General features: G+C 58.8%; 1 protein-coding gene across 1 annotated transcript; it reads left to right on the forward strand.

The window, feature by feature from the left end:
- Window positions 1–562: 562 nt before the first annotated feature.
- LOC118628743 (solute carrier family 22 member 11-like) lies at window positions 563–17,650 on the forward strand. The gene is made up of 10 exons (XM_036259673.1): window positions 563–955; window positions 2,553–2,656; window positions 6,609–6,763; window positions 6,868–7,036; window positions 8,712–8,835; window positions 10,200–10,315; window positions 13,430–13,644; window positions 14,670–14,778; window positions 16,212–16,415; window positions 17,587–17,650. Exons 1-10 carry the CDS (start codon window positions 563–565, stop codon window positions 17,648–17,650), a joined length of 1,653 nt encoding a protein of 550 aa, XP_036115566.1.
- Window positions 17,651–17,896: the final 246 nt, after the last annotated feature.

The raw sequence follows: 17,896 nt of genomic DNA on the forward strand, positions 1-17,896 counted from the left end.
CCGCGTGTGGAGGGTTCTGAAAGTTTAAGGTTGGGGACCGCGATGAGCCGACCAGCGGGGAGATGCTAAGGACTGACTCACAGCCGACCCCGCCGTTCTCACGCAGGAGCCCACGCGGAGGTTAAAGTTTAACTGAGGCAACAGCCCAGTTGGCATTTGCTCCGCACCTGTAATTCAGTAACATCGCGGTATTGCATCTTACTATGTTTTTAAAAATTCACTCGACCTTTCACTCAGGGTTGGAGAACCAGAGAGCTTCAGGCACCCTGGGCAGCGAGGGCACAGTGAGCTTTGTCCCCCCGTGTCCAGAGTGGTGGGGCGCCCATGCAGTCACTCCTGGGAACGGCGTGAAGAGCAGGTTCTTCGAATCATCGGTCATCTCAGGACTCACCTGACTGGTTGCTGGACAGTGACCCAAGCCCACTTGGCCGGAGAGGTGATCAGGGCAGAAGATCTGGGGGCTGGGGTCCTGTCCTGCTTGGGGTCCCGGCGGCAGGCTGTACATTTACCGGCTCCTGACGGCCCCCAGGGGACTGGCCGCGGGTGGCAGCCGCTCTGGCCCATGGCATTCACGGAGCTCTTGGAGCGAGCTGGGGGCATGGGCCTCTTCCAGACCCTGCAGGTCATCACTCTCCTCCTCCCCACCGTCTGCATACCCGCCCAAATGCTCCTGGACAACTTCTCAGCTGCCACCCCGGGCCACCGCTGCCGCGCCCACATGCTGGACAATGGCTCGGAGGCCCTCACGAACCTCACAGCCCAGGCCCTCCTGGTCATCTCCATCCCACTGGGCCCCAACCATGAGCCTCACCAGTGTCGCCGCTTCCGCCAACCTCAGTGGCAGCTCCTGGAGCCCAACGCCACGGCCACCAACTGGAGCGAGGCTGCCACGGAGCCGTGCAGGGATGGCTGGGTCTATGACCGCAGCACCTTCACCTCCACCGTCGTGGCCGAGGTAAGGGCCTCCCCCCGCCCACCCCACAGCCATCCTCCTTCCCGGCCTCCCAGGGCCACCCAGCCACCCACGACTGGGGCGTCATAGCGCCTCCGGCACTGCAATGAAATGACATGCTACCCCCTCAACTTGTATTGCCGACTGCTCAGGACGGCCGGGGTTCTGCTGTGCAGCTGGGGTCACAGGACGAACAGGGGGCCTTCCAGGATCTTGTATTCTGTTGGCGGATTCAGAACCAGTGAACATTTAAACCAGTAATATCAATGGCATTGTTCCAAATGCTTTCCCTGTAGCCACACTTTCACTGTGTTCCCCTGGTGTGGGTCTCACTATTGTCCCCGTTTAATCACGGATAAAGCAGAAGCACAGAGAGGTTACGTAACTTGTCCCAGGACACACAGCTAAAGCCCACTGGGACCTGATTGAACCGAGGCAGTTAGGGGCCAGAACCTGGGACTCCGTCACCCTCCTGTCCCGTCTCCAGCGGCATAAGTGAGCACAGGGGAGAAAAGGCGGTCCTGTGAGCGGGAAAGGGACAGGCAGATAGGGAAGCTTCTCTGAAGAGGGGACATTTAAGATGAGACCTGGATTACAGGGAAGGAATCAGTGGCATGAAGGCCGGGAGACAGCCCGGTGGAATCAGAGACCTGAGTGGGAGCCTGTCAGGAGCGGGCCGCCCCGCGGGGGCCACGAGCGGGGAGGTAGTGGAAGGGTTCGGCTTTCTTTTTTTTTTATCCTCACCTGAGGACATTTTTTTGATATTTTGTTCAGATAGAGTGGGAGGGGGAGAGAGAGAGAGAGAGAGAGAAACATCGATGTGAAAGGGACACATTGAGTGGTCGCCACCCACACGACCCAACCAGGGCCGGGGACAAACTGCAACCGAGGTACGTGCCCTTGACCAGAACTGAACCTGCAACTCTTTGGTCCTCAGGCCGAGGCGCTAACCGCTGAGTCAAACCGGCCAGGGCGGGGTTCAGTTTTCTTGAAGTGCAAAGGGAAGTCGTTGGAGGCTTTGGGTCAGGAAAGTGATGTGACCTGATTTGCACTTTCCAGAGGTCACTTTGCAGGGTGGACGGTGCCCGTAGGGACGGGGGCTCCCACTGCCATCACGAGGGGAAAAGGAAGAAACAGGGAGACCTGAGCGAAGCTGTCAGGCTTCGGTGAGGGACTGACCTTGGGGGGGTCAGGTGCCTGGGCCGTCGGCACCGAGAAGTCACAGCGACGCGCACCTGTGTGAGGAAACCGGCTCAGCCAGGAGCGGGAGCTCACCCGCGGTCCCCAGCCGCCGTGAGCAGTCAGAGTCGGAGCCTGTGGCTTGACCACCTCCCGCCACTGCCCACACCGTCCACTCGGAGTGGCCACCACACTTTCAGACGCAGAGCCCTGTCCCATTTGTGCCGTGCAGTTGGCTGTGAGGGGGGAGGGGAGGCTGACGACGGCCAGCACACCTCTGTCTCCTGGCTCTGGGTCCGGGGGCCCCAACGTGGGTGGCAGGTGTTCCTGGCTGAGAACTCCAGCCTCCATCTCCCCCTGCCACCCTGGCTCTGCCGGTCCACGTCACCTGAGCCCAGCTGTCGCACCTGTTCTCTTCCAGTGGGGCCTGGTGTGCAACAACCAGGGCCTGAAGCCTATGGGCCAGGCTGTCTTCTTGGTAGGAAACCTGCTGGGGTCCTGCGCCTGGGGCCTCCTCTCCTACTGGTAAGTGCCCCCGCCCCCGGCTCCTTGAGGACGGAATGGGCATGGTCGGGGGAGACGGGGGCACAGAAATGTCACGTGAGTGTTTTCTAAAACAGGGTCTGGCCATGGGTCCCAGGTTGCCAGGGGCGGTGATGTCCAAGAACCCGGTGCAGGTTAGGCTGCAAGGTGGGAAACCGCCCTGAGTACTGTCGCTCTCTGCCCTCGGCTGTTGCCCTTAACTGAGCACCTGCTGTGTGCTGGATGCTACACAGCCTCTGCGCTCAGGGAGCTAACAGTCTTCTGGGAGGAACAGACTCTGCCTTTTTTTCTTTTTTTTTATCCTCACTCGAGGACACTTTCATTTTTTGTTCAGATAGAGTGGGAGGGAGAGAGAGGAATAGAGAGAGAGAGAGAAACATCGATGTGAAAGGGACACATCGAGTGGCTGCCACCCTCACGACCAACCAGGGCCGGGGACAAACTGCAACCGAGGTACGTGCCCTTAGCGGGAACCGAACCCGAGTCTCCCTGGACCACAGGCCAACGCTCTAACCGCTGAGCCAAACCATCCAGGGCCAGACACTGCTTTTTAACTTCAAGTACATGACATGCTGTGCAATGGGAATACTCCTTCCCTCGGCCAGTGCGGCTCAGTGGACTGAGCGTCACCCCCATGGACTGAGAGGTCCCGGTTTGATGCCCAGTCAGGGCACATGCCTGGGTTGTGGGCTCGATCCCCAGTACGGGGCGTGCAGGAGGCAGCCCATCCATCCATGTTTCTATCTCACATCTCACATGAATGTTTCAATCTTCGTCTCCCTAAAAAAATAAAATAAAAATACTCCTGCCCTGGCTGGTTTGGTTCAGCAGTTAGAGCGTCAGCCTGTGGTCCGGAGAGACCCGGGTTCGGTTCCCGCTAAGGGCATGTACCTCAGTTGCAGTTTGTCCCCGGTCCTGGTTGGGTTGTGCAGGTGGCAGCCACTCGATGTGCCCCTTTCACGTCGATGCCTCTCTCTATCTCTCTCCCTCCCACTCTATCTGAACAACAACAACAAAAATGAAAAAATGTCCTCAGGTGAGGATTAAAAAAAAAAATACTCCTTCCTCTCTCCCCCCCTCATCTCTCCTCCCCTCCTCTCTCTCCCTTTCCACCCCCCCCAGGGGCGTGCCCAGAAGTAGCCCAGTGCCTTCCCCTCTCCCTCTGCCCTCTCTTCCTGCCGGGCACCACTGCCCAGGACCCGCAGGCCTTCTTTGCCCACAGAGCTGACTGCCGGCTTGGAGCTTCCATTTGGAGGCACCTCGCTGACCAGGGCCAGAGCTGCACCGCCCCAGCCCAGCCCCTCCCACCGGACTCCATCCTGGAAAACGCCCCCGCCCACGGCATACCCCAGAACCCTAGGAGCCACCCCTGTTCTCCTCCCCTCACCCCCACAGTCACAAACCCCCCCCAGCCCAACCCCCTTCCTCTGCACACTGTCCCCTTGTCAGGTCACCACTCTCTGGTCTGGGCAGGCCCAGACTCCCCCACAACGGGCGTCCAGCCTCAAGGACACTATCCTGATGCAGCTCTCGTGGTGACTGTGCAAACACTTGTGTGAGGATCAGAAGGATGCCTTACCCAGGACAGTCCCTGCCCACCCCCACCGTCCCTGCCCACCCCACCCCCACCGTCCCTGCCCACCCCACCCCCACCGTCCCTGCCCACCTCACCCCCACCGTCCCTGCCCACCTCACCCCCACCGTCCCTGCCCACCCCATCCCCCCGTCCCTGCCCACCTCACCCCCACCGTCCCTGCCCACCCCACCCCACCGTCCCTGCCCACCTCACCCCCACCGTCCCTGCCCACCTCACCCCCACTGTCCCTGCCCACCTCACCCCCACTGTCCCTGACCACCTCAATCCCACCGTCCCTGACCACCCCACCCCCACCGTCCCTGCCCACCTCAATCCCACCGTCCCTGCCCACCCCACCCCCACCGTCCCTGACCACCCCACCCCCACCGTCCCTGCCCACCTCACCCCCACTGTCCCTGCCCACCTCACCCCCACTGTCCCTGACCACCTCAATCCCACCGTCCCTGACCACCCCACCCTCACCGTCCCTGCCCACCTCAATCCCACCGTCCCTGCCCACCCCACCCCCACCGTCCCTGACCACCTCAATCCCACCGTCCCTGACCACCCCACCCCCACCGTCCCTGCCCACCTCACCCCCACTGTCCCTGCCCACCCCATCCCCCCGTCCCTGCCCACCTCAATCCCACCGTCCCTGCCCACCCCACCCCCACCGTCCCTGCCCACCTCACCCCCACCGTCCCTGACCACCTCACCCCCACCGTCCCTGACCACCTCAATCCCACTGTACCTGCCCACCTCACCCCCACTGTCCCTGCCCACTCCTGCCTGGCACTTGGCAGCCACCCACCTCTGCTCGGTGCCCAGCATGCAGGCCTCAGCTCCAAGCCTCCTCCTCAGAGGCCCTCCAGGCGACCCGAGCTAGGACCCTGCCCCGCATCCCTCACAGCACCCCCTCTGCCGGCACCCACTCATTTATTGTCCCCACCCGATGTAGCTCCAGAAAGGCAGGGCCCTGGGGTGGCACAGTCGTGACGTCGGGGAGGACGACTGCTTTCCCACCTTTCGGGCTCTGGGTCAGCGAGGACTCTGCCTCCCGTGGCTGCCTCCCGAGTCCCGCCTCCGAGCCCCGCCTCCGAGAAGCGGCTTCCTTGCTACTCTGTGCCTTGGTTTCCTCCTGTAAGTGGGGGCCGGGCACCTACCCCGAGGGTTGTTGTGATGTTATAAGTGAGTTAATCACATGCAGAGCATGGCCCTCAGCCTGGCACGATGTCCACTCTCCTGTTGTGACTATTTGTGGGCCTCAGATGACCCTGGGCCTGCCCAGGAGCCCGAGCAGCAGGGAGGGACATCCAGCCTCTGCTCCTTCCTCAGGGCTGTCTGCACAGGAGCCGGATCGCAATGGGGTCTGCCGTCCCCGGTGAGCCTGGGGTCAGAGCCGGGTGTCCGCCTCCAGACCTCACCTCGGGTCTGGGCCCGAGTCCTGGCTCCTGAGTGCTGCTCAGACAGGCAGGGCCAAACTTGCCCACATCTCTGCCATCCAACCAACACACGCTTAGCTGAACGCAGGCAGTGGTCCGGGCGGAGCTGGCCGGGGCTCAGCTGTCACTGTGAGCACCTGGGCCTCAGCTCCAAGCCTCCTCCTCAGAGGCCCTCCAGGTGACCTGAGCTAGGACCCTGCCCCGCATCTCTCTGCGGGTGGCCTTCCCCCGAGCTCCTGACGCACCCACAGGCTGACGCCAGGCACAGGCTGGTGGGGAGCTAGCAGGCTGGCCCGCCCAGGGCCACGCGTCCTCCGCTTCCTGGCTACACTGTCCCCTCGCTCAGTGTCTTGATTTTCACAGCAGCCCGACAAGGCACGTCATGGTGAATACCCCCATTTCCCGGGCGGGGAGACTGGCTCAGAGACCCCGAGTGTGTGCTCAAGTTTGCTCAGGGAGAGCGGAGCGGGACTCAAACCCAAGCGTCTGCTGCCAAAGTCCATTCTTTTTTTTTTAATTTTCACATTTTCTCTTTTAAAAAGTTTGTATTGATTGATTTGAGAGAGCGCGAGAGGAAGGGAGAGAGAGAAACATCGATTTGTTGTTCCACTTATTCCTACATTCATTAGTTGATTCCTGTATGTGCCCTGCCCAGGGATCGAACCCACAACCTTGGCGCATCGGGACCCCTGAGCTACCCGGTCAGGGCCCAGAGTCCATTCTTGAGCTTGAGGCTGTGCTGCCCTCTGAGCGCCAGACGTCGGCCGTTGTCGTGACAAACACCCTGCAGGTGCCCTGGCTTCTGAGGCTGCCTGACTGACTTCCGGTCCCAGCAGGGCTCCAGCGGGCGTCGGCTGTGCTCCTGTGTGCGAGCCCCAGGCCGCTCCAGCTCCCGCTGTGCTTGCTCCCCAAACAGGATTGGGCGGAAGTCGATGCTGAGCTGGTGCTGCCTGCAGGTGGCCGTGGCCAACACCAGCACCATCTTTGCCCCCAATTTCCTCGTCTTTTGTGGCCTCCGATTTCTGAGCGCCTTTGGATTGGCCGGCATCATCCTGACCTCGACAACGCTCCGTGAGTCACCGGCTCGGCCCACTTCCTGTCACGGGAGGTGGGGGGCTGGGGCTCAAGGCCCCCCGCATGTGCCCTCACCTGAACGCGCCTGCCTCGCCTTTCAGTGGTGGAGTGGACCATGACCCACCGGAGGGCTCTCACCATGACGGTTCTGGGGTGCACCTACTGCGCAGGCCAGATGGTCCTGGGGGGTGTGGCCTTCGCCCTGCGGGACTGGCGAGACCTCCATCTGGCTGTATCGACGCCCTTCTTTGCCATCTTCCTGATATCCTGGTAGGTGCGGGGTATCATTCCTGGGGGAGAGCATCGCTGAACAGGAGGAGTGCCCAGGGTGGGAGGGTGCCCCTCAACCCCACCACCCTGGCCGGCCACAGCTTGCAAGGTGCTGAGGGCCATGGAAGGAGTGATGTGTACGGAGCCCTCTCTGGCGGGAGAGTCTGGGGACTCAGAGTTCGGGGGGCCTTTCAGCCGGAGGTCTGAGGGTCCTATCTAGCTCCCTAGCCGCCTTCGCATTGGCGCCAGCGCCCCCACACTCTTCGGCCTCACTCGCACATCACTTGTCTACCAGTGGGCACCCACACCCTGAGGACCAGCACTGGCTACGGAAAGATATCATCACTCTTGTTTGGGCGCCACAAAAACCCACAGGTCTGCAGGTACCTGCTTGGGTTGGGAGAAAGCGATCCCGGAAAGCAAACACGGATCAGGTCCCCATAAGTTCTCTTGTGCCCATGAGTCAGAATTGAGCTCACCTGGGCCCAGGTGCGTCTACTCTGGGGTGTAAAGAGTTCTAAGGGCTAATTCATTTCTTCCTAAATATTTAGTGCACCTCTGCCCATGCCAGACATTGTTTTGGGCACTGGGGACACCTCAGCAAATAAAGCCCCTGACCACATGGAGTTTTATTGTACAAGCAGGACCTGCAGGCAAGGAGGAAGACAGCCCCTTGTCTTATGCTGACTGGGCAGATCACCCTGATCACGCCGGTGGGGTGTGTCCTGGATGCTGTTGGTAACAGCAGATGTGTATTAACACTTCTCAGGAGGAAGATGATATTATACCAGCGTCTTCTGATGAGAGACTGAAGCCCCAGAGAGGTTCATGAACTTGCCCAAGGCCACACAGCTAGTGAATGCCAGAGGCAGGATTTGAACCCAGGCAGGCTGACTCTTTTAACCACTGTCCCTCTGGAGGTTTTTCTTAGCTCCTCTGCAAATGGGGCTCAGATCCTGTTGGCTGGGGAAACTGTCTCTTTCACCGAGGGAGACCCTTCTCCCTGCCCATCTGTCCTGAGGCTAGAAAGAAGCAGACTCATTTATAAAACCATTCTTTTCTGGCTGGGGTCTTTTTATTTATTTATTTATTTATTTTAAAAAGTTTTTTTTCTTTATTGATTTTTAGAGAGAGAGAAAGGGAGAAGGAGAGAGAGAGAGAAACATTGATGAGACAGAACATCAATTGGCCGCCTCCTGCATGGCCCCACTGGGATCGGGCCCACAGCCTGGGCATGTGCCCTGACTGGGAATGGATCTAGCGACCTCTTGGTGCGTGGGTCGACGCTCAACCACTGAGCCACACCAGCCGGGCTGGCTGGGATGTTTTAAATGTAATGTGTGTATGTGTTTTAATTCAGCATGATGTAAGCTTTCTGTCATAGAAATGGTCCCAGAATCACCCAGGCCCGGCAGCCTGTGCTGGCTCTGCGCAATGTTCAGATGGGTAGGAACTATCCTGGCAGCCAGGAAGCCAGATAGGATGGCCCCGGGGAAAGGGGCATTGAGACCCATCTGAAGCCATCAGGGACTTCATCTCGCAGCCTGGCATCAGCAGTGCTGAGAGAGACCGGGCTGCCATGGCAGGGTCTGCTGCCCACCTGACCTGGGGGGGGGGGGTGCTCAGCACGCACGGAAAAAGCAAAGACCCAGCCAAGCACCTGCTTCTTTAACAGGTGGCTGCCGGAATCTGCACGATGGCTAATTATCACTGGCAAACCAGACCAAGCACTTCAGGAACTCAAAAAGGTAGCCAGGATAAATGGCCACAAGGAAGCCAAAAAGACACTGACCTTAGAGGTAAGATGCTACTGTTTGTGACCCTGAGTGTGGTACATAACTGGGAGAGGATATCCAATGATGCATTATCAGTACTGTCACCAACTTCACTACTGTCCACTCCACTACCAGCATCATCACCACCACTACCACCATCATCACCAATACCATCATCAACATCACCATCATTATCACCACCATCACCACCTACTACCACCATCATCATCATTACCATCACCATCATCACCATCACCATCATCACCACCTACTACCACCATCATCATTATCATCACCACCACAATCACCATCATCATCATTACCATCACCATCATCACCACCACAATCACCATCACCACCACTACCATCATCACCATTATCATTATCTCCATCATCTCCACTCTTACCACCTCCACTATACCCACCATCACCACCACTATTATCATTTCTACACAAACACAACTACCATGACTACCACCAATAATAACAATACAACTAGTATCAACACCATCATCAACAGCATTACAACAACTATCCACACTCCCACCATCACCTCCATCATCACCATTACCAGCAGACAAAAACTATCAACTTTATCTACATCACCATTAGCGTCACCAATACCATTACTAACATCACCATCAGCATCTTTATAAAACACCATTAACACCATCACCATCACCTTCACTACCATCATTACCATTATCACTATCATCACCACCACCAATAACAATATAACCATTATCAATAACATAGCCACATCACCACCTTTTTCTTCACCACCTTAATCCACATATATTGCACACTCACCTCATAGGGCTTCTCAATATATTTGGGAAGCAGGATGTTCTTATCGGAAGGTAACTATCTCAAGGAAGTAGGTGTGGGAGGATGTGTGGCCAGAGACTAGAAAAACAATCTGGGAAGGAAGGATCTGGGAAGGCTTCCAGGAGGAGGCAAGCTAGAACTGAGCAGGACTGAACTGAGCACAGGGTAGGCAGGGCCCAGGGGTGCAGGAGGAGACTGGATGGGCACTTGGGGCACAGTGAGGAGCCAGTGTGGCTACAGTGGGCATGTCCTGATGCCAACCCTGACGAATGAGGAGGAACGGTGAGACTTTGTGTAGTAACCGCCAAGAGCCTCCTGTAGCCTGCAGCCCAGACGGCCAGAGCTGGGACCCAAGGCTCGTTCCTTGGTTCTGAGTAGGTGGGCCAGGTCTGCAGAAGCAGCTCAGCCAGGAGGCAGAGAAAACCCTTTCTGTCCCCACTCCATCCTCCCACTGAGCTCTCCAGTCTCCACAGTCAAGGCCAGGCTCCCCTGTCACTGTGGACACCATTCCCTGGCATGGGGATGGGGCAACTCTCACTGTAGCCCTGCTCTCCCCGGAGGTGCTGATGTCCAGTATGGAGGAGGAGGTGGCCTCTGCAAAGTCCCACCAGTCGCAGCTGGACCTGTTCCGCCAGCCCATACTCCGCCGGAGAAGCTGGTGTATGTTAATAGTCAGGTATGGCCCTGGCTGGTTTGGCTCAGTGGTTTTGGCCTGTGGTCCAGAGAGACCCGGGTTCGGTTCCCGCTAAGGGCACGTACCTCGGTTGCAGTTTGTCACCGGCCCTGGTTGGTCGTGCAGGTGGCAGCCTCTCGATGTGTCCCTTTCACGTCGATGTTTCTCTCTCTCTCTCTCCTTCCCACTCTATCTGAATAAAAATGGGAAAATGTCCTCAGATGAGGATAAAAAAAATAGTCAGGGTATGCCACCCTCATCTCCCCTCCAGGACACAGAGCTGCAGAGGGAGGGGGAGTGCTGTGGGGGACCCCTGCAGGTCTCTTGGGGTGATTTCTGGCTGGGACAGGCAGCTTCCCCGAGGCAGGAGCCCCGGCAGGCAGGGGAGAGGCAGCATGCGTGGAGGGCAGCATGCGTGGAGGGCAGCTCCTGCAGGAAGCCCGCAGGAGGGCAGGGCCGGGGGCCGGTGAAAGCCCGGGCCCAGCAGTGGCCGGAGCGGCCCTGCTTGTCGGCACTGGACTCAGCCCAGCAGCTCACTCCGAGAGGGCTGAGTGCACGGGGCCACCTGCTTTCCCCTCTGAGCAACCTGTGAGATAAGTTCTTTAAACCCCCACTTACAGCCCTGGCCGGTTTGGCTCAGCAGTTAGAGCGTCGGCCTGCGGACCAGAGAGACCCGGGTTCAGTTCCCGCTACGGGCACGTACCTCGGTTACAGTTTGTCCCCGGCCTTGGTTGGGGTCGTGTGGGTGGCAGCCACTCGATGTGTCTCTCTCCCATGGATGTTTCTCTCTCTCTCTCCTCTCTCCCTCCCTAAATGCAAAAATGTCCTTTGGTGAGGATAAAAAAAATAAAAATTAAAAATAAACCCCCACTTACAGATGGGGACGGTGGGGCCCAGAGTGGCAAACTTGCCCAAGAGGACCAGCAGGTGGTGAGCCGGGCTGAGCCATGTCCTCTCCCAAATGGCACCTGCCAGGCCCTCCGTGGAACATGGAGTCCTCGCCGCAGCCCAGGGGCCCCGTCTTGGCACCCAAGGATGCCTGGGACCAAGACAACTCCCCCACAGTTACAGTGACTTCTAGGTCACATTTGATTGGGACTTACCTTGAAACAAAACTGAAGATCACAAAAATGTTGATTTTATGCTATATTTAGCCACATATGGGTTATAATGCAAACCTTTGCTATATCTTAGAATGGATCGAATGCGTTCTCTGTTTAAGTTGCTTTCTGAGGAATTAGGAGTGCCTTTCCCTGCCTCCCCCCCACTCCCACCCCCCAGATGTCAGGAATGTCCAGGGTCATTCCTTCAGCCTCTGCAGCTTCCTGGCCTCTCCCAGGGCTGCTCACATCCGTTCAGGCGGAGGCTCTGGCCCCTGTGTGAGCCCGTGTGCAGGCCCCACGTCACCTTACAAACTCGGGAAACATCGTGGTGGCCGGTGCGGCAGATGCTGTGGGCACAGCCTTCGGGGCACAGCAGGGAGGGCTGGGTGAGTGTCCCGGGGAAACGGGGGCTGGGTGAGTGTCCAGGGGAAACGGGGGGCTGGGTGAGTGTCCCGGGGAAACGGGGGGCTGGGTGAGTGTCCCGGGGAAACGGGGGGGCTGGGTGAGTGTCCAGGGGAAACGGGGGGGCTGGGTGAGTGTCCAGGGGAAACGGGGGGCTGGGTGAGTGTCCCGGGGAAACGGGGGGCTGGGTGAGTGTCCCGGGGAAACGGGGGGCTGGGTGAGTGTCCAGGGGAAACAGGGGGGCTGGGTGAGTGTCCAGGGGAAACAGGGGGGCTGGGTGAGTGTCCAGGGGACACGGGGGGCTGGGTGAGTGTCCAGGGGAAACAGGGGGCTGGGTGAGTTTCCAGGGGAGACGGGGGGCTGGGTGAGTGTCCAGGGGAAACAGGGGGCTGGGTGAGTGTCCAGGGGAAACGGGGGGCTGGGTGAGTGTCCAGGGGAAACGGGGGGCTGGGTGAGTGTCCAGGGGAAACGGGGGGCTGGGTGAGTGTCCAGGGGAAGGGGGGGGCTGGGTGAGTGTCCAGGGGAAACAGGGTTGGGGACAGACTTGAAAAGTGGTTGAGAGCAAGTTCACGCCGTGGCCACTTGTGGATCCACATTCAATCTCCAAACTGTGGAAATTCAGCTCCTGTAAGTTTAGCTACTTGGGAGCCCAGGAGCCCATGTCAGGGTGCCCTTCCCCCCAACCCCTCCCAAGCAGACTGAGGTCAGCCAGCAGGGAGTTTCCTGGCCAGGGCTCTTGGGGTCCGCTCCTGGGGGTGGGGCGACAGGGGGCAGGGGAGACGTCCTCTGGCGCATTCACAGCCGGCCCAGCCCGCCCGGGAGTTGGGAGCTGGGTGGCCCTTCTGAACGGTCCCTCTAGCTGTGTAGACTTGTCACAGGGCAGCACCCCCAAGGGCTGGGCAGTAAGATTTCTACCCCGAAGGTGGGCCCAGTCCTGCCTTCCCAACTTCATTCTGTCACGAATCCCATCTTTTTTGTTTGTTTATTTGTTTGTTTGTTTTTATTAATCCTCACTTGAGGATATTTTTCCATTTTTAGGTAGAGTGGAAGGGGGGGGAGGGCGAGAGAGACACATTGATTGGTTGTTTCCCTGGGACCCTGACTGGGGTCAGGGATCAAACCTGCAACCCAGGTACATACTCTTGACTGGGAATCGAACCCAAGACCCTTCGGTTCAAGGACCGATGCTCTAAGCACTGAGCCAAACCGGCCAGGGCATGAATCCCATCTTTCAAGACAGAAATAGGCAACCAGAGAGGGACAGAAACCTCTCTGGTTGACAGAGGCAGAGCCAAGTCTCGATTCGAGAAACAAAGCCAGAGGATACTGGACGGAGGGAGCAGCTCGGCCCCCCAGCCCTGTCCACCTGGGCCAGTCAAGCCTTTTGTCTGACTGTGGCCAGGAGCCCTGGGATGGATGAGGCCACCGCCCTGCCCACCCTCTCCTGGGACAGCCTGACCCTGGGGAGACAAGTCCTGCCTAGGACACGCTTCTCCAGCTCTGACAGGGACGAGCTCAGGACTGTGCCCTCCCGGGACCCTCGGCCGTCAGGAGATGCTGCAGGTGCCCTCTCTCTGTGGGGCCAGGATCCAACTCTGGCTTTGCCCTGCAGCTTCTCCCACATGATGTCCTACTTCGGGCTGATCTTAGACCTGCAGAACCTGGGGAGTGACATCTACCTCCTCCAGGTCCTCTTCGGAGCTGTGGACTTCCTGGCCCGGGCCACCAGCAACTTCTTGCTCAGGTTCTTTGGCCGCCGTGTGGTCCTGGCCAGCTCCCAGGCCATGGGGGGCCTCTCCATCCTGGCCAACGTGCTGGTTCCACAAGGTGAGGCCGGGCAGCGGGAGAAGACAGGGAGGGAGCTGCCGGCCGCCAGGGTCCTTGCTCCCCTGTGCACTGGCCGCCTTCCCCTCCCCGGCCCCACAGCTGGTGGGCCTGTTGTCCAAGCTCTGCCCACGTTTATCACCTTTACAGCCTTTGCCAAATCATCTCAGGAAGCCAACCCCCAAGTAGCCCTGCCCATTTTCCCAAGGAGGTTGAGAGTCAGTGGTGAAGTCACGTGCCCAGGATCCCTCAGCTGGCAGAGTCGGAGCCCGGCTCGGAGGAGCCGTCAGGGCCGAGGCTGGGCCTGCAGTGGGGGGAAGGGCCAGGAGCCCAGACGGGCCTCAGGCTGCTGGAAGTGAGGCAGGACGGGCACCGAGCCGGATGTGTGTGGTGTCTTCTCAAAATCAAGCGGCATTCGTGGGCAGAGAGCTGGGCCGGCTGGGAGGGCCCTTGTTTACCAGTTTACTTCCAAACGAGGCCACCAGGCTTAGCAAACCTCTCCACGCCCCTTCTGCTGCCCACGGAGGAGGACGGGGAGGCAGGGATGGCTGGAGTGTGCCGGGACCTCGGCTTCCTAGCAAGGAATCCTGCTAGTCACCTATGGTTCTTTGTGAACCCCGAGATCCCCGAGGCCAGCTGAGGGTCAGTGAGAAGGATTCTGGGAACCTGGGCACCCCGGGGCTGCCGCTGCAGGCCTGGGCCCTGAACGACCCTCTCCTCCCAGGAAGGAGAGGCAGGTTTATTTACCAGCTTATTTCTGAACGAGGCTGCCAGGTCTTGGAAAACCTCTCGGGAGGCAGGCCGGGTGCCGCCCTGCCATGCTCGCCCACCCAGACCTGCTGGGCGCTTGCCTTGCACCCCCGCCCCCGGCCACCTGCCATGAAGTCCTCCTGCCCTGAATCCCCGCCTGGCTCTGGGGGCCTGGCCCTGACCTGCGCTCAGCCCGCGGAAGCCTGTGGCAGAAGCCAGCGCCCTGCCCCGGGCTGGCACCTCTCGGGAGCCCTGTTCTCACCCTGCCCTCTGCCCAGACTTGCAGGCCCTGCGCGTAGTCTTCGCCGTCCTGGGAAAGGGATGTTTTGGTATAACCTTAAACTGCTTCTCCGTCTACAAGTCTGAACTCTTCCCAACCTCACTACGGTAGGCTGGGCTGGGGGCTGTGCCCGGGGGGCTGCCGAACCGGGGGTGGGCAGAAAGGGACACCCCTGGGAGGGTCAGTGGCCATCTAAGGACACACAGCAGAGGGCAGAGGGGACCCAGCGGCCAACATGGAAGTGAGCACAGGGCCCAGCTTCCTCCCCCAAAGGCCATCCTCAGCCAGGGCCCCAGAGCAGCCCCTGCCAGGGGTCCTGACCCGGGAGGCAGCCTCGCAGGGGGGCCTTCGGGCCTCTAGGCCTGTGACCAGAAACCGCTCTGGCCACAGAGCCCTCTGCTCCAGCAGAGTCTCATTGGAACACGGGTAAGGAAACCAAGAGCTGGTAATGTGGGGACACCTACTGCTCCCCAGGGCCCCTCCCTGTCCCAGCAGAGCCCCTCCCAGGACACAGCTCCATGGGACACAGACAGGAAACCCTGGGCAGCTGGGGAAGCTGAGGCTTAAGGACAGTATCGAAGGGCCTCCTGGACTGACCGGCAAGAGTGGACCTCAGTCCCCGGATACCTAGCCCGGGGCGCTTTCCCTCACTCCTGGTCCTTACTTGTCCATCCTTTCATTCTTTTTTTTAAAATTTTTTCTTTTTCTTTTTTATCCTCACCCAAGGACATTTTTGCATCTATCTTCAGATAGAGCGGGAGGGAAAGAGGGAGGAAGAGAGAGAGAGAAACATCGATGTGAGAGACACACACCAACTGGTTGCCACCCACACGACCCCAACCGGGGCCGGGGACAAACTGCAACCGAGGTATATGCCCTTAGCGGGAACCGAACCCGGGACTCTCTGGTCGGCAGGCCAACGCTCTAACTGCTGAGCCAAACCAGCCAGGGCTAAATTGTTTTTCTTTATTGATTTTTAAAGAGAGAGGAAGGGAGAGGGAGAGAGAGATACAAACATTGATTGGCCGCCTCCTGCATGCCCCCCACGGGGGGATCTGCCCCACAACCAGGGCATGTGCCCTGACCGGGAATCGAACCAGCGACCTCTTGATGCGTGGGTTGACGTTCAACTACTGAGCCACACCAGATGGCCTCATTCATTTTTCTGATGCGCATTTATTGATTTTGTTGAGATATAGAAAGCTCAAGCTGGCAACTCAGGAACCCCTGAGGCAAGCCTAGCAGGAACCCCGAGGCAAGCCTCAAGTGACCTAAGATCAGAATGGAGTGGGCCCTAGAGAGTTCCCAGGAAGGATGCTGAATGTTCCAAAGAAGCAGAGGCCCCCTCTGGATGGGAAAATCTAGGTGGGCTCCATGGAGGAGGTGACATTAGTGAAGACCTTGAAGAAGACAACTCCTTTAGCCCAGATTTTACTCTCCTGGCATCTCCCAACCCAACCAAATACCCCCCCTTGGTAAGAACCCTCCCCCCCAGAGTGCCAGCTATGACAAGTGTTCGGGCCATCCCCTCTGCCCACAGGATGACAGCAGATGGCTTCCTGCTGTCAGTAGGTCGGCTGGGGGCTGTGATGGGTCCCTTGATCATGATGACCCGCCAGGCCCTGCCCCTGCTGCCCCCCATCTGCTTCGGTGTCACCCCCATCGTTTCCAGCCTTGTCCTGCTCTTCCTCCCGGAGACGCAGGGACTTCCACTCCCTGACACCATCCAGGACCTGGAGAACCAGTGAGTGACTGGCCACCTGGGAGTGGGTCTGGGCTTCTCTCACACAAGGTGTTGCTGGGTGGGGCTGCCGATGTGGCAGCCCACGGGTTAGGGAGCCCTGGGCGGAGAGGGTCGGACCTGGGCTGACACCAACAGCTAGAGTGACACTGTGCTCAGGGCAGCGGCTCAGAGGGTGGCAAGGCTCGCGTTTCTGAAACCATTAACCTTGACAACAACCCTCGGGGAGAGAGGACTGCTATCCCCATTCAGGAAAGGAAGCGACTTATTCAAGGTCTCAGGGTAGAAAGTGACCGTGCCAGGCAGGAAAACATAATGGCTAGGAGCCCGGCGCCACAGCCAGACTGCCTGGGAGGAGTCCCCACCCCCAGGGGCCTGTACTTCCTTCTCTTACCAAAACTGACCCAGAGGGCCTGCTGCCCCAGGGAGCTCTTCACTGAGGTTCAGGCCCACCCCCCGCAGGAGGGCGGGTTCTCTCGGCCCCTCCAGGAACAAATCCTGCTGCACTTAGTATGTTCTTGGAGAGGATAGAAATGAGGGAACATTCCTCAGCTCCGTGTTAGAGTCAGAATCACTTTTATGTGTCTGCTTCCTCCTTTGTAAAATGGGTGTTAAAAAAAGAAGAAAGAAAAAACAACCCAGCTCAAAGAGTTGTCTTGGGGTTTAAATAATTATACGAAAGCTCCAAGGACAGTGCCCGGCGCACAGCACCTACTCTCTGCAGCGGCTGCGTCCGGGATGAGGGTACGCGTGGGGACCCTAAGGCTGAGCAGGAGCCATGTTACGATAATAGTAATAATAACAACTGGTGCTTAGTGGGCCCTGATTGTTTTAATACAGCATCTTATTTAATCCAAATGATAAGCCCACAAGGTGCTGTAATGTGCAGTTTCACTGTCAAGGCAGGGGAGACCCAGAGAGGCTATGTAACCTGCCTAAGGATGCCCAGCTGAGACGCAGCGACGCTGGGATTTAATTTACTCTCGCTTAACTCATTTCTGCTGTGTACCTACTGTGTCTCAGCCACCATCTTATGCTTTGGGTGCACAGCGGTCGACGAAACCCTGATATCATGGAGTTGACACTCCCATAACATCCACTCCCAGTTCCGCCCTCCACACACCCCCCGGGTGGCCATTCCCCGCCAGTCACTGCTCTCTGTCGGTTATTCTAGGAGATCGGGAGCAGCCAGGGGCAGCCAGCGAGAGGTGATCATTACAGAAAGCACCTGGTTCTAGAACTTCTGCCTGTGCGGAGGGACCGTCCTGTCTCCAATCAGAGGGTGGAAGCCACCCGGGCAGCCTCGAGGGTCTGGTGTGGCCGGGGCCCGGCAGCCAGGGCTGAGTGTGCAGCATGGCCGTCTGCCGCTGTCCCTTCCCTGATCAGACCTTCCACGGTCTCAGCCCTACGGGAGCCCACCGAGCTGCCCTCGGGTCACTTCATTAACAAGATGGGTCCCTCCCTTCCCCGCCAGGCTCACATCT

This window comes from Molossus molossus, unplaced genomic scaffold, assembly GCF_014108415.1.
Source record: "Molossus molossus isolate mMolMol1 unplaced genomic scaffold, mMolMol1.p scaffold_m16_p_13, whole genome shotgun sequence".
Taxonomy (NCBI): Eukaryota; Metazoa; Chordata; class Mammalia; order Chiroptera; family Molossidae; genus Molossus; species Molossus molossus.

Coding starts and splice junctions, on each gene's coding strand:
- LOC118628743 (XM_036259673.1), top strand. CDS start 563: ATGGCATTCACGGAGCTCTTGGAGCGAGCTGGGGGCATGGGCCTCTTC. Junction 6,764..6,867: donor CCTGACCTCGACAACGCTCC/GTGAGTCACCGG, acceptor CTCGCCTTTCAG/TGGTGGAGTGGACCATGACC. Junction 10,316..13,429: donor TGGTGTATGTTAATAGTCAG/GTATGGCCCTGG, acceptor TTTGCCCTGCAG/CTTCTCCCACATGATGTCCT.